This window comes from Pteropus alecto, unplaced genomic scaffold, assembly GCF_000325575.1.
Source record: "Pteropus alecto unplaced genomic scaffold, ASM32557v1 scaffold41, whole genome shotgun sequence".
NCBI lineage: Eukaryota > Metazoa > Chordata > Mammalia > Chiroptera > Pteropodidae > Pteropus > Pteropus alecto.
Genome location: NW_006430464.1, coordinates 443610 through 458633, shown reverse-complemented (window position 1 = coordinate 458633; position 15024 = coordinate 443610). Strand labels below are relative to the sequence as shown.

General features: G+C 52.5%; 2 protein-coding genes across 2 annotated transcripts; both read right to left on the bottom strand.

The window, feature by feature from the left end:
• Positions 1–1250: 1250 nt before the first annotated feature.
• On the bottom strand, positions 1251–5539 carry LOC102895459 (sialic acid-binding Ig-like lectin 14). The gene is made up of 8 exons (XM_006905086.1): positions 5528–5539; positions 3560–3599; positions 3070–3450; positions 2610–2885; positions 2374–2421; positions 1660–1917; positions 1424–1559; positions 1251–1308 (listed from the first exon to the last, which is right to left on the bottom strand). The coding sequence occupies exons 2-8, from the start codon at positions 3591–3593 to the stop codon at positions 1251–1253; spliced, it is 1191 nt and encodes a 396-aa protein (XP_006905148.1). The 5' UTR covers positions 3594–3599; positions 5528–5539.
• Positions 5540–7193: 1654 nt separating this feature from the next.
• Positions 7194–12523, bottom strand: LOC102895203 (sialic acid-binding Ig-like lectin 6). Its single transcript, XM_015591468.1, has 8 exons — positions 12481–12523; positions 12031–12402; positions 11591–11869; positions 11347–11394; positions 10578–10835; positions 9297–9390; positions 8873–8945; positions 7194–7373 (listed from the first exon to the last, which is right to left on the bottom strand). The coding sequence occupies exons 1-8, from the start codon at positions 12521–12523 to the stop codon at positions 7194–7196; spliced, it is 1347 nt and encodes a 448-aa protein (XP_015446954.1).
• Positions 12524–15024: the final 2501 nt, after the last annotated feature.

Sequence of the window (15024 nt, the reverse complement as noted above, 5' to 3'; positions counted from 1 at the left end):
CACTCTACTCCTGAAGGGAACTTCCTAAAACATAAATCGATCACTGTATTCTCATTCTACACACACACACACACCACACACACACACACACACACACACAGTCAACCTACACATCCCACACCAAGGCACATATTAATCACATCATTCAAACCCAGTGAGAAAAAGAAAAAACTAAACCCAGCCAGAGAAAAGGACAAACTACAGAGAAAGATAAAAATGACAGCAGAATTCTCGTTAAAAACTACGAATGCCAAAACAAGTTGAAGAACTGAAAGGGAAACGATGTTTTCCCAGAATTCCTCATTCGATAAAGATATCTTTCCAAAGCTAATATCAATGACACTTTTTCAGACAAACATCAGCCGGGAGAATTCATCACCAGATCTCTGCCCCACAACAAATATACAAAAAGATCTTCGGACAAAATGGAAATGACAGGGAGGGGGACATGGAAGAAGGAGGTTAAAAGCTGCAACCTTCCAGCTATCAGATACACAAGTTTGGGGATGTGCCACTCCACAGAGTGATGACCGTAGCCGACCCTGTTATGCCACATGCAGGGAAGCTGTTAAGCAAGTAAATCCTGAGTTCTCATCACAAAGAGAAATATTTCCCCTTTTTCTTTCCTTGCTTTTTATTGCATCAGTGCGAGAAGTTAGGTGTTCGCTGAACTTCCTGTGGTAATCATTTCACAATATACGTAAATTAAACGTATACACTGACGTATGCCGAGAAATTGTCAATAAAACTAGGAATAAGTTAAACGATACTCCAGAGAAACTCGAACGTACACGAAGAAATTGAGAGCGATCGAACAGGTTAATGTGTGGATAAATATGAGTTGCTTGTCCTAATTAAAAAAAAAAAAACTTTAAAATTGACTTTAAAAAAAATAACATTATGAGATTAATAACAATATATTATGGGGTTGAATTATGGGCTTATCAAAACCACACCCAGGTAAGCACACAGAAACAAAATATTACATGGAATATAACTCAAGTTAATAATTAAAAATGTTTCTCTCCTCGCTTGCCTTCCAGCCATCGAGGTACGACTGTCAGGGAGCGTCCTAGGGACCAGAGGTGACGGTCATCTCTGGATGGGGCGCAGGGCCGAGTCATCGGGCACCTCCTCGCTCCACAGAGCTGTGTGGGGTGGGTCTGGGGATGCCGTGGTCGGATGGGTCCCCAGCCTCCTGCTCGGACTCTGGAGCCCAGACCTCAGGCCGCCTCGAGCAAGGGGCTCAGTCACGCCTTTCGGCCTTTGTCCACGTGGGAGTCTCTGATCCGATGGGAGAAACAAGGTCTGAAATGAGAGAGAAACAAGGTCTGAAATGGGGAGGGTTTGCGCTGGAGAGGACGAGACAGGTACAGCCATCAAGGTGGCTCCAAACCCAGGACACGTTGAGAAACCTGTTCACCTGGTGTAGTAGATCCAGGTGAGGCCGTAGGTGAGGAGGAAGCCAGCGCCCATGAGGGCCCCCCTCAGCAGGGTGAGGACCAGGGGCCAGGAGCCCTGCTGCTCCCCACAGCTCTGGGGGTAGGAATAAGGAACACCTGGAGGAGAGGGGAGGTGGAGGTGTGAGTTTCCTTAGGTCCACACCTTAGTCTTGCTCATGGCCCCCCCTCAGAACGCAGGTGTCCCGCTTGGACTCACCCCACACGACGAGCTTCAGGGAGACGTGGAGGGACACCTGCGGGTGCTGAGCTCGGCAGGTGAATTCTCCGCCATCTCCTGAGACCACGTGGCGCAGCTCCAGGACCCCAGGGTGCAAGGGGTAGGATGGGTTCAGCGTCAGGCTCCCCCGGGACCAGCTCAGCCTGGCAGGGGCCTCGCTGTCGGTTCCACACACCAGGCGTAGGGACTGGCCCTCCTGGACTGTCAGGGAGGTGGCGTTGGCCAGGTCCTCTGGGACTACGGAAACAGAGAGCCAGAAGGGCAGGGCTGAGAGGCCCTTCTGTCCACGGTCCTCCCACAGACACAGGAAGGGAAAATAGTAAGACTAGCATTGCAAGCGAAGGCCAGTCAGGGTGAAGATCCGTAACCTGAGGAGGAGGGGTGAGGAGGAGGGAGGAGAGGCAACCTGAGGGTCCCAGGACAAAGGAGAGGACGTTTGAGGAAGAATTGTTATATCCGGGCCTGGGGGAGACCACCCAGGAGGCGGACCTTGATATGCAACAGCACACACGGGTGTGATCACCGGAGGCTTGCACACGGGTGAGGCTCTCAGCCTCCTGCCGAAGGGTGAGGGAGCCACGGTGGTGCTCTCCGAATGCGAGGGAACAGGGTCGACTCTGGGGTACGCAGAGGTCGTTCGGGGGCCTGAACTGCGGCCGGCTGGAGGAGGGGGGGCCCCAGCACCCCGCTCACCTGTGCGATTTCCCCAGAAGACGCGGACCAGCAGCTTCCGTGGAGCATCTGGAACAGGAATAAGTAACTGGCCACCTGCAGTATGACCATGAGCATGGTGCTGGGGTCTGGAGCTCTCTCCACCTCCACCCCAGTCACGCCTCCGAGAACAGTCCCCAGGCACCCCGCCCAGGTCCCGCTTCTCGATCCCGACGCCCACGGTCCTCAGAGACGCAGCGTCCTGGCTGGGCACTCACAGGACACGTTGAGCCGGATGGTCCTCTCTGTGCTCACGCCACTGTGGAAGGTCACCCGACAGGTCAGGTTGGTGCCGTGGTGCTGGGGCCCAGGGGTGAGGGTGACCACGGAGGAGCGGGGAGTCCTGGGACCCAGGAGCGTGAGGTTGACCCCGATCCAGGAGAAGGTGGGGGGCGTCCCCCTCTTACAGGCCCATGGCACTGAACACGTAATTTTCCTGGGGTGGCCAGATTCTAGGGTCCCCCGGATGTCGATGTCAGGTGTCTGTGACAGAGCTGGGGAGGAGAGGACAGAGACCCACACCCTGGAGGTGGGGGTGCGAGCGTGCCCCCAAGAGCTGCCTCTGCCTCAGGCCAGCCCCAGCGTCTTGTCTCCCTGGGTCCCTCCCAGAGAAGAAGGGGGACGCATCCCAGCCCTGCCCGGGCCACCCTTGTGGCCTCTCCGTGACCCATGCCTTACCTGTCACACGCACAGTGAGTTGGTTTAATTTGTAACTATATTTCACAGTGTACCCTCTCTCCACTCTAAAGAAGTAGGTCCCCGTGTCCCTTCTCTGTGCGTCTCTGATGTCCAGGGAGCAGTTGGAGGCCCCGGGGTCCCCGAGGAGATGGAATCGGCCCTGGGTCTCCTCCTGCACGGCTCGACGCGGGTCGTTTGTGGCCACGGGAGCATCCCGATCTTCCTTCGCCCCGGCCCGGAACCAGTAGCCGTGAGCTGGGGGACTAGTCCAGTAGCTCTCAGGGTAGGAGAAGGCACAGGGCACGGAGACGCACAGGCCCTCCTGCACCGTCACGGACTCCTGCACTGCCAGCTGGTATGTGTCATCCTGAGCCAGGGACCCTGTGGGGAAAGGAAAGTGAGCAGTCTGCCATCCTGAGCCAGGGACCCTGCGGGAAAGGAAAGTGAGCAGAGCCCCCAGGCCGCCCCCGCCCTCCCCGCGTCCACTCACCTGCCCACAGCAGGGGCAGCAGCAGCAGCAGCATCTCTGCCTGGAGGCGTCTGGGCTCCGTGCAGAAAAGAGAAGGAAGGCGGTGTGTGTGGAGGGGGGACTCGGAAGCTGGGGCGGAGCCCGGGGCTGTCTCGTTCGGGGAAGAGGAACCTCAAAGAAGAGCTTAGGCCCCCTCTGCACAGAGCATGGACACCCCACGGCCCAGGGACCCCGAAACCCTCCCAGAGAGGACCAGACAGAGAGCAGACCCCATGCTCTGCCCCTTCCCCAAGGGGCTTCCCCACAGCGGGGACCAGGGCCGCTGAGGGCATCTGAGGATGGGACACGTGAGTCTCCGGCAACACTGACTCCTGGTCTATTGCTTTATTTATCTATCTACTATCTATCTATCCATCCATCCATCCATCATCTATTTATTTATCATCTATCTACATCCATCCATCCATCCATCCATCCATCCATCCATCCATCCATCCATGTCTATTTATTGTTGATGAAACCACACCTGTAGCCTCTCGGAAAGATTTTTAGGACCATCGTATGGTGAGGAAACATTCCATCCGGGTTTACGAATGGTTTTCACGATTTTCTGGCACATCCAGAAGCGGACCGTCGCCAAGGGGGCCCCCTACTGGCAGAATCTCGTCAGTACACTGGGTTTTCCTTTCATCCGCGCTGAGACGTCCGCGAGTGAAACACGCTCAACAGTGGCCCAAGGTTTGAGTGACCAATTTGTCTAGGAATTTACCTATTTACTACAGATTTTAAATTTATGGGAATAAAAGATTTCCGTAAAGTGTATTCCTTTCTGGGTAATTCCTGCCGCATCAAGCGATGTCTTTTTTATATTCCTGGATGCTGGCTATTCTTGCCTTCCATATTTATTCCTGGATTAATCTCACATGAGGTTTGTCAGTTTTATTGTATCAAAGAACTAACAGTTTTTGATGTTACTCCACTCTATTGAATATGTTTCCTATTATATGTGCTCTTGGTATCTGGTGATTCCTTCTAATTCCTGTTAGTTTATTTTATTGTTCTTTTTCTAAGTTCTTGAAATAAAACCTTAGCTTATCAAATTTTAGACTTTATTCATCTCTAATACATACAACTGAAGTTATATATATATATATTTATATATTTCCTCTAATAACCACTTTAGTTTTACACTAAACATTTTATTATCACTTGATTTTAAATAACTTTAAATTTACATTATAATTATTTAATCTATGACTTATTTGTAAGGGATCCTCTAAATTTCCATGATAATAGTTACATATATAGTTATCTGGAGAGATATTTTTGATTACATAATATATTGTATCATCATACATGGAACAATATATATTAATCCAACATAGGTTATGTTTTCATTGTTAATTTCTAGCCCAACAAGCTTGGAGTCAGAGAACACATTCTGTGTGATTTCCACCTGTTGACATGTGTTGACATTTACTTCACAGCCCAGTGTATGATAAAATATTTTGAACGCTCCATGTGTGTGCTCAGAGCTTACAACCCATCATCATTGGGAGAAGTTTTCTATCTGTGGCTGTAGGTCAAGTTTCTTAATCCTCTTGCTTATATGTAGCATATAACACATCCTTAGTGATTGTCTTGTCTTTGTGTTTCGTCAGTTATTGTAAAATATATATTAAAATTCCCTCTATGAATGTGAATTAATCTAGTTTGTTTTTTTTTTAATTTGCCAGTTTTTGCCTCAGATTGTCACACGCATGCCTGTTTCAAATGTTGTATCTTTCTGGTAGCTTGAACCTTTAATCATTGTGAAGCAGTCTCATCCATCTCCATTAACACTCTTTATTGTAAAGCATATGTTTTCTGATATTAATACACTTGTGATGGCCCGTTTCACGTGTCATCGTGACTAGGCTTCATTCCCAGAACCGTCAATCAAACAATTGATTTTTTAGGTTTTACACAGATTTCTTATAAACAATATACAGCTGTGCTTTTCTGACTATATTTGTATGTTATCAGGAGCATTAAGTCCATTTGTCCTTAATGAGATTTTAAAAAATGTATTTGGGTCTAAATACAGAATCTCATATCTGTACTCTATGTGTTCTGTTCTCTTTTTCTCCTCTTATTTCTTGTTTTCTCTGGTTCAACTGAATAATGTTTACAGAACCTGGGATACTTCCTCTAGTTTGGAGATGATAAACTTGGCATCAATTCTTTTAGAAAGTTTCCTTGAGGTTACGACAACAACATTCAAAACCTAAAGCTTCTCATACCATTTCATTTTCTCCTGAATGATATACAGACTTTATAAAATACAAATTCTTTTTATACTTTCCTGAATTATGTGACTCTAGTGTGGTATTTCAGTAGTATGTTTTACGTTTGACCCCTCTACACATCATTCGTTTTCGCAGTAAACGTTTGTTTCCTGTAGCTCACGTTATTTGCCACATTCTTATCTTTTTGTTCCTTTTCGCATCTCAGAGCTTCCATCTGGCTTCGCTTTCCTGATACCCAAATCACATCCTTTAGAATTTACTTTGAAAAGTCTTTCGGTTACGAATGCTAACATTTCGCGTATGTGTCTTAAATATCTTTATTTCACTTTTGGTCTCAAAACATAATGCTCATTAAGCAGGACTTCTAATATTTATTTTTTCTGAAAACATCACAGATAGCTTTCCATTGTATCTGAGCTTCCACGATTGCCCCTGAAAAAAATCAGCTGCGGTCTTTTTTACATATTCTGTCTCTTTCCACCCCCCTGGCTGCTCTTAAGAATTTCCCTTACTGCTTGGTCTTTGTTGTTGTTTTGTTGTCGTCATTTTTTCGGTTTCACTGAAGGAATAGAGGCTGGAAATCTAAGAGGAAGCTTCTGGGATGGGCACAGAGTATGGGTGGCTAGTAAGAAATGACGTTGGCATGGATAAGGGCATAAACTTTATTTGGAGGATCCAGGAAGACTGTTGAGCAGGTTGTGACACAGACACCTGAGACCGTGGCCTCTGGGATTGGCCTCTCCAAGCCTCAGGGGAAATCGTGAGCAGAAGTTTTCTGTAACAGCAGCTAACAGAGTCCCGACTCGAGCATGTGTTCAGAGTTCTCGAAAGCTTCGTGTCAGGACTTTTGTTATCTGTTTCATGTGTGCCGTTGTATTAACCTTTCACAATCATCTGGTTAGATAGGGATGATTTCCTGCTTTGCAGAACAGTAAGGCAAGGCACGGAGAAGCAAAGCGACTCGCAGATAAGTGGTATAGATGGACTTGAACTTGGTTCTTTTGGACACAAGTCCTGTGGTCTTCCACATGTACTAGAGGTTTCATGCTATGGCCAGGAAGGCCATCAACTTTTTGAAAATCAGACACTCAGGATTATGGGCTGAAAATCATAGAATTAATAAGGTGAAGTCTTAGCCCCCAGTACCTCAGTTAAAGTGAGGTCAGTAGGGGGGGCCTCAATTCAACAGAGCTGGTGTCTTTATAAGAAGGGGAGACGAGGACACAGACACGTGCAGAGGGAGGACCACGTGAAGACACAGGGAGGATACGGCTGCCTACAAGCCAAGGAGAGAGGCCTTGGAAGAAACCAAGCCTGCCACATTGATCTCAGACTTCCAGCCTTCAGAACGGTGAGAAAATAGTTTCTTACTTGTGCACCTTGATCTCTGAGTACTCGGTGTTGGTGCCTTCCTGATGCTGAGGCTTTGGCTTGTGAAATCTGAGGAAAGCATAGTGGAGCTCTTGTCCCTCTTCTGAGATGGAGCTAGCGCCATCATGGCCTCGGTGACCTGAAAGGCTGTCTGCCCAGAACTGGTGCTGATGCGCCTGAGTGGAAAGAGACAGGATTCGAAGCGGGTCAAAAGGGCCCGGGGTCGGTGGGGAGCAAACAAGGACCCGAATGGGATTGGGACTGATGCAAGTTTAATCATTTGCCCGTTCGTTTATTTTAAGATGCTTAATAATTAAGACTGGCAATTCCTTAGAGAGTGTTCGTATTAATCACGTTATTTCTTTTAAGAAATGATGAGAGAGGATGCTGTGATCACCGTCATCTTACAAACGGTCAAACCGAGGCTAAGAGAGATAGTCTTTGCCCCAGAGGCACACATTGATATACATACGCCCTTGAGCTAGGACTCAAAACCAGTCTTTCTAACTATAGAATGTCTTTCTCTGTTGGGTCAGTGTGCCGGGTGCTGTGCGTGGAGTGAGGAGGAAAACAGACACGGCCCCCGATACCATGCAGCTCATGGTTTTCCAGGAGAGGCATTTACTTAAACAAACGTAAAACAAACAGATTTCAAGTTCTCAATGAAATATAAAGCAAGGGCAGGGGTGGCATATGGTAGAAGGCAGAGCCGGAGATCAGATCCTGCGCCCATGATGACAACCAGATGTCTCGCTCATGTCTGCTTCCTGCCCACCACACCCTCGGGCACCAAAAGCATGAAATAGAAACCCTCAAACAGGAGCTCAGAGAAGCAAAGACCCATAGTCCTCGGAGAAGGCCAGACTGTGGGCGGCGATCACCCAATGGACTATGCAGATGTCACATTACACAGTTGTGCACCTGTTGTAGGGAGCTAAAGCTCCCCAAATTCAAAAGAGTGCATGGATTGTCTCGGGAGGCCTGCTTGCATAGAAAAGAAAAGGCTGGTTCTGTGGAATTTCAGGAAGAAGAAGATTAAGTATAGCCTAAGGGAGTGTCGAAGGGAGTGTTAATTGAAGTGTCAATTGCACCTCCATCTTCAGGATGTTACTTTTGTGTTGTTTTGGGATACACAGAGGAACAGATTGTGTTTAAAAGGAGGAGAAGAAATAAACTCGGAGAGGCAGTGTGAGATCTGTTCTCCCTCCTGCACCCTGTCTGTCTTCTCTTTTTTCTCAGTCCCCGCTCCCCCATTCAGGTACCCGGTTTGACTTGGTCGGCTGGCTTCCGACAACCTGTCATTTATAGAATGCTATTAACCAACGATACCCCAATCAATATCATTTTTAAAAAGAGAAAAAAGAATGAAAAGAAAAATTCATCGAACTGTACACCTGAGATGTTTGCATTTTGTCGTATGGAGACAAAATATATATATTCCGGAGGAGAGGATAGGCTGACACGTGGGGCATAAATACCCGCAACAAACCAACTGGACTACATGCGCACTCCATCAGAAACAGAAACATCAGAGCAGCTGAATCTACAGCTTAGAATAACCAATTTCGGAACTCCGGGGGAGTGTTGCATGTTAACGGAAAAATGCCTAAGGGCCCTTACCAAGGGTGCAGCTAAAAGGAATAATGCTGAATAGGAGCTATGTCCTGCCACTCACCCTGGAGCCCGAGCCCACGACGTCATCCAGGTGGTGCACTGGCTGGGCTGCTTTCTTCCTGTGGGTCTTCACTCTAAGGGACCGCCCTGGGCTTTTCAGCCTGGTTATTTGGGGCATGGAGTAGGCAGACCATCAGACCACCCCTACTCCCTATGCAGAGCACGCAGGGAGGAGGGTGGAGGTGGGTCCAGTCTCCAGGTGCTCCCCTAACCCAAGAGAGACCTGGACCAGGAGTAGCTGGGAAGAGCCCCGCTTCTTGGCCCAGTTGGTTATGGGCTGATTCATGCCCACACTCAGCCTCCTTTCCCTGGCTCCTGGCTTTCTGACCAGTCCAGGGTCCTCCAGCTCAGGTTTTCTGAGATCCCATGACCTTAAGCCTTTCCCACCCCAGGCATCTCTTCCCATCCCCGGAGCCCACATTCACCTGCAGATGAGACCAAGGCAGAGAGAAAGCAGGACCATGACGCCAGCTCCCCCGATCACTCCCATGATCGTACTGGCCCTGGACTCTGGTTTAGCTGTAGATAATTTGAATTTTGTGTAAATTCCAACTCCAATCCATGGCGTCCTCCCAACTGGCCACTTCTGTCTCCATGTGTGTCCCCTCCCCGTCCAGGACATGTCACTCAGTCTTCTGTTGCCTTGTAGACCCTGGACCAGCCCTTTCCCTAGCATGCTCCCCTTCGCTGGCCTCAGGGATGAGGATCTTGCGCCCCCAGCCACTCCAGTCTGGGCCTTAGGGTGTCTCTCTGAGCTGCTTCTCTCTGAAGCTGTATAGCTTGAATCGTGTGCCCCGCAAATTCATATGTTGCAGTCCTAACCCTCCAGGATCTCCCACCATGCCCCGTACCTCGGAGTGTGACTTTATCTGGAGATTAGGGTCTCGAGAGAGGTAATAGTGAAAATGAGGTCACGAGGGTGGGCCCTTAATCCAATATGACTGCCATCCTCATCAAGATGGGGGATTCGCACACAGACACACACACACACACAGGGAGAACGCCAGATTGGAGGCGGGGCAGCGATGCTAGATGGGGGATTCGCACACAGACACACACACACACAGGGAGAATGCCAGATTGGAGGCGGGGTTGGTTATGGGCGATGCGTCTACAAACTAAGGGGTGCCAAAGAAGGCCGGTGAACCCCCAGAAGCTGAGGGACAGACCGGTAACGCACTCCCAGCCTCGGAAGGAACCGACCCTGCCGACACCTTGATCTCGGACTTTCGGCCTCCAGACCTGTGAGCCATGGACCTCTGTAGTTAGGCCCCCGGGTGGGGGCATCTCTCCTCGCCGTCCTAAGAAACTGCTACAAGGGCCCAGGCTTCTCCCCCTGCAGACTCCTGACCTGAAGCAGCAGGACAGTGGCGCTCGGCCCTGTGGGCATCCTGGGCCTTGCGTATGAGTCTGAGGCTTGAGCTGAGCCCCCTGCTGAGGCTCCGGGAGCTGCTGGTCCAGGACCCACTGAGCTGGAGGTGGCTGTGACTCTGATTTTCCCCCCAGCAGACCCACAGTGGCCAGTTCAGGGAGGGGGCCGGCCGGGCTCAGGAGGAGCAGCTGCAGTGCAGCCCCTCGTCCTCCCAGGGGCAGGAGGGTCCCAGCAGCCATGGGGAAAGTCTTTGGGGACAGAGGAGAAAGGTCATTGGTGCCTCTCCCCTCCCCCAGCACCCAGGTATCCCTCCCCCAGAGGCTCCCACACTCACAGACCATGGAGAGTCTGAGAGAGACATTTCGGGAGCCCAACAGGTGCTGAATTTGGCAAGTGAACTCTTCTTCCTCTGCAGTCCCCACTCGAGGCAGCTCCAGGATCTCGGTGCTGGAGATGGGGGTGGCATTTGGGGCTGGGGGCCCCCGGAACCAGCTCAGTTCTGCGGGGGGGTTGCTGTCAGCAGCGCAGCGCAGCAGCAGAGCCTCGCCCTGCGGGATGGGAAGGGACGAGGTGCTTTGCAGAATCTTGATGGCTTTGGGGAGAAGGAAGCGCAGAGAGAGAGAGAGAGAGAGGGTGATGGGGTGGACGAAGCTGGGGTCTCCCTCCTCCTGCGATGTCCACACTAGCTCTGAGGTGGGGACCGGCAGAGTCCCGGCCTTGGGCCTTCTGAAGAGGCCCAGACTTCCCTGGAGCTGCCCAGGCTGCTCTGCAAACGGGGTCAGAGGGCCGTGGACAGGGATATGGCAAACAAATGCAGTTACTGGCCAGAGAGGAGTCCAGGGGAGCAGGAGGAGGTAAAACATCAGAGACAGGGGGGAGGGGGAGGGGTGTGAGCGCCCTTTGGAACTGGCCACAGAGAGCTGTGGGCGAGCGAAAGAGTAACCTGAGGGAGCTGAGCTTTGGGGCGACTCACCACCCGTGTTCTCCGCCCCCGTCCCGTCTGACTTCAGTAGCTGGCCTCTTGTACATACCCCACTTAGTCCCTGGACCATTGGAGCTCTGAGTGTCCCTCCCAGCCCTGGGAAGAAGAGGTCTTTGCCCACCTGTGCCGTTTCCGTGGAAGACGCTGATGGCCACGTCCCGTGGGGCATCTGTGATAGGAGGGTGTGGCAGCTTCAACATCTGTGGCGAGGGATGGGTGGGCACTGGGCTTCACCCCTGACCCCCAGGGCCATGGAAAAGCGGCTCCCTTCCTGGTGGTCTACCAGAACCTCTACTTCAAGCCCTGGACCAGCTCTGCTCTAGCCCCACCCCTCAAGGACCCGAGCGTCCTGGCCCGGCACTCACAGGTGACGTTAAGCTGGACGGTGCTCTCCACGGTCACACCAACTGCAGGAAAATGCACCTGACAGGTGATGCTGGTGCCATGGTCCTGGGGCCTTGGGGTCAGGTTAATCTCCAAGGAGAGGTGAGTCCTGGGGCCCAGGGAGGACAGGGCAGCCGACGTCCAGGAGAAGATGGGGGGTGTGCTCCGCTCACAGGCCCAGGGCACAGAGCAGGTCACGTTCCTGGGGCGGCCGGACTCCAGGGTCCCCGGGATGAGGATGTGGGGCCTGTGGGTCAGAGCTGGTGAGGAGAGAAAGGAAGTTAGGGCCTCTCGGTGTGTTCAGCCGGTCCCGGGGCTTTGTCGTGGCTGTCCCCACCCCAGCCCCGAGAGGAACAGAGCCTTCGTTTTTCTATTTCTGGCACCCCATACCCTGGGGCCTTTCTTTGAGCCCCTGCCGCACCTGTCACCTTCAGAGAGAGCATCTTATTTCGATATGAGTAGCTCCTGGTGTAGTGTTCCATTCGAAAGAAGTACATCCCACTGTCCCGCCTGCTGACGTCTGTGATGGTCAAGGAGCAGTCATTGGGTCCAGGGTCTCTGGGGAGGAAGAACCGGCCCTGGGCCCTCTCCTGCAGCTTCTGTCTTGGTTTGTTTGTAGCCACTAGACGATCATCATTCATATTTACCCCCTTCTGGAACCAAAACAGGTAGCGGGGTCCAAAGGAGATACTCGGGTAGAAAAATTTGCACGGCACGAGGACACACAGGCCCTCCTGCACTGTCACAGACTCCTGTAGATCCAGTTGGTACCCCCAAGGCTGAGTCAGGAGCCCTGGAGAGAGAGAGAAACTCAGACCAGAGCTCCTGGGCCTCCCCCAAGTGGGGTCCGCTATCCCCTCAGCCCACTCACCTCCCCACGACGCAGGCAGCAACAGCAGCAGCCTCAGCAACATTCCTCCGTCATGCCCTGGCACAGCCTGCCTTCTGGGGTCCCTCAGAGAGAGGGGAAAGTTGCAGATAAAACAGGGCAGAGGAGACAGGCAGGAAGCCTGTGGTGAGAACAGATCACAAGCCCCAAAGAGGGGACTTTGACGCATGAAAACGCAGCTGTGACTGACTCTTCGAGATCGTCCAATCCCCTTTCTGCGTGTGGCCAACGATCTCTGAGGCTCAGAGGAGGTGAGGGCCTCACCCAAGTAAGACAGCAAGGGAGGACAAGGGCCCTCGCGTCCTGCCTCCTGGCTCGTGCACGGCCGTCTGCACTGGAAGTCCCACCTGGCCAGCCCCCTGTCGGTCACGGCCTTGGGACCCACAAGGAAGTGGCCTGGTAGGGATGGGTTTTAAGATAGCCCGTAGAGGCACCAGAAGCAGAAAAGGGTCCCGAGGAGGTAAGAGAAACATCACACACCTTCGTTTCATTCATGTTCATTTATTCATTCACTTACTCGCTCACTCACTCATTCGTTTGCAAACTAACACTAAAAAAAAAAAAAAAAGATTTGAATCGGTCCCCATACTCCACTCGTTCAAGCAGCGGGGGAAGACAGGCAAGCTGATGGGCTTGAGCTTCGTCTGAAGACAATGAGGAGCCATGGAAGGTTGTAGAGCGAGAGAGAGGTGAAGTCGTACAGGTGTCAACACGGTCCCTCTGAGGCCAGTGTGAGAAAGAGCTGGAAGGGAGAGGTAGTGAGCTAGGAGGCCACAGACGAAACCGTTCTGATTGTTGGGGAAGGGGAGAACCCAGCCCCGCCCCTGCACGGGAAGACTTCAGATGGAAGATACTCTGGGGAAGTTAAACTTGAAGGGAGGTGTGGTGGGTGGGAGAGAGAAGCATCTAGAGTGGTCCCCAGAGTAACAGGAGCCATCGCCAAGTGCAGGGCTGAGCTGGGAAGTAGACAGGCGAGTTGGCCCACGGCATTCTTTCCTGGGACCCTGGGCTACTTGTCCCATCCAGAGGCAGTGTCATATATTAGGAGCTATATTTCACATAAGATCTCACCATCCTAAAGTATGCACCTTGGAGAGTCTGATGTTCAGAGAGTTCTCTCTTCCAGGTCTTGATAGAGCTCGTGAACAGAAGGGGATTTTGCCGTCTGCTGGCTACCTCTGGGATCTGAAGGTGGGTGCCGAGTGGGCAAAAGTCAGTCCAGATCACCCATGGGTTGAACTAGAGAAAGGGACGAGATGCACAGGCGGGCCTTCCTTTGCTGTCACTCACTGAAGGTGACAGATGTGCCTGCACCAGCATCCTCCAGGGACCCCGTAAATTCTTCCTCAGACCTTTGTTGCCCTTGCGGTGGAGGCCACAGCAGCGGCAGCAGCATCTCTGGGCTGCAAAGGACCCTCTAGATTCACCTGACACCATCTGATTTGCCTCTTCCAGCCTGGAGGTGGGGCCGGGGTGGGGGGGTGCGGCTGCTGGGTGGAAAGGGAACTGAGCACTCTCTCCCTGCCACAGGAATAACCCCTCTCCACTGCAGGGGAAGCGAAAGCTGAGCTCTTCTCCCCCTGGAACACAGCGGGGTGGACCCTCCCTTCCTCCTGCACCCTGAAACCCTGCCTGTCACCTCTGAAGACCGACGCCTACTTCTCCAGATGGGTTTCTCGGAGCCCCTCTCACGTGGACAGAGGAGGGGGCCCCCAAGACTCTCCTGGCATGGCATCCTCTCCACGCAGGACCCACCGGGGGTTGGGGTGCCCCGGAGGCCTGAGGAAGCACTGTGGGGCGTGGGGGGCTTGTCTCGAATTCATCTGCAGGGAGAGACCCTGTGGGCACAGGCTGGGACTGAGCCTGGAAGCCTCACCGCAGCGTCAGATGGGGAGCAGTCTGGGCTCAGGGAGAGACAGCTTGTGACTGGGTCTCGGCCCCTCCTCGCAGTTCTGGGGAGTCCGGCACATACGCATGCAAAACACTCCTCCCCAGCTCCTCCCAGCTCCTCCGGCCTCTGCTGTTCCTCTCCGCCACGGCAGGGCCCTCTCTCTGAGGCCACCTCTCTGCGGTTTCCCGGTCTCAGCAAGGTCCCTCGTGGGCCCGAGCACGTGGAATGCCTTCCATGCTTCCGAGACAACACCTCCGTCGGCCTCCCGATAGTTCACCCCTTCGTTATCCGACGGACCCTGAGCCCTATGTCAATGAAAGGGGAACTTCTTGAGGATATTTCCTTCCCTGAGGGACAGGAAACCAAGGGTGTGTGTGTGAGCAGTCCTCTCTGACGGGGTGTCAGGCCGTGTTTCCTAGGGCGGCGCGGCGCCTGAGGACAGACTAGCTAGGAGGCCCTTAGCCTGCACATCTCCCGACCCCAAGCCCATCCACCCCAATCCTCCCACCAGGGTTTGTCCGCGGGGTGGGGCCGCTCTGTGCAGCCAAGACGCAGTCTGGCCTCGGCGCCCCCAAAAGACGGAGCCGGCGCTGTCCGTGGTGCTGAAACCAGGTCGGGCCGGGGGTGGGCTTGGG

Excerpts from the sequence above, each read along its gene's own strand:
- LOC102895459 (XM_006905086.1), bottom strand. The coding sequence starts at position 3,593 with ATGCTGCTGCTGCTGCTGCCCCTGCTGTGGGCAG. Across the intron at positions 1,560-1,659 it reads CCTGAAGCTCGTCGTGTGGG|GTGTTCCTTATTCCTACCCC; the intron begins GTGAGTCCAAGC and ends CCTCTCCTCCAG. Across the intron at positions 1,309-1,423 it reads ACCTGGATCTACTACACCAG|ACCTTGTTTCTCCCATCGGA; the intron begins GTGAACAGGTTT and ends CTCTCATTTCAG.
- LOC102895203 (XM_015591468.1), bottom strand. The coding sequence starts at position 12,523 with ATGTTGCTGAGGCTGCTGCTGTTGCTGCCTGCGTCGTGGGGAG. Across the intron at positions 11,395-11,590 it reads CGTCCAGCTTAACGTCACCT|ATGCCCCACGGGACGTGGCC; the intron begins GTGAGTGCCGGG and ends CTCCTATCACAG. Across the intron at positions 8,946-9,296 it reads TGCCTTGGTCTCATCTGCAG|AGTGAAGACCCACAGGAAGA; the intron begins GTGAATGTGGGC and ends GCGGTCCCTTAG.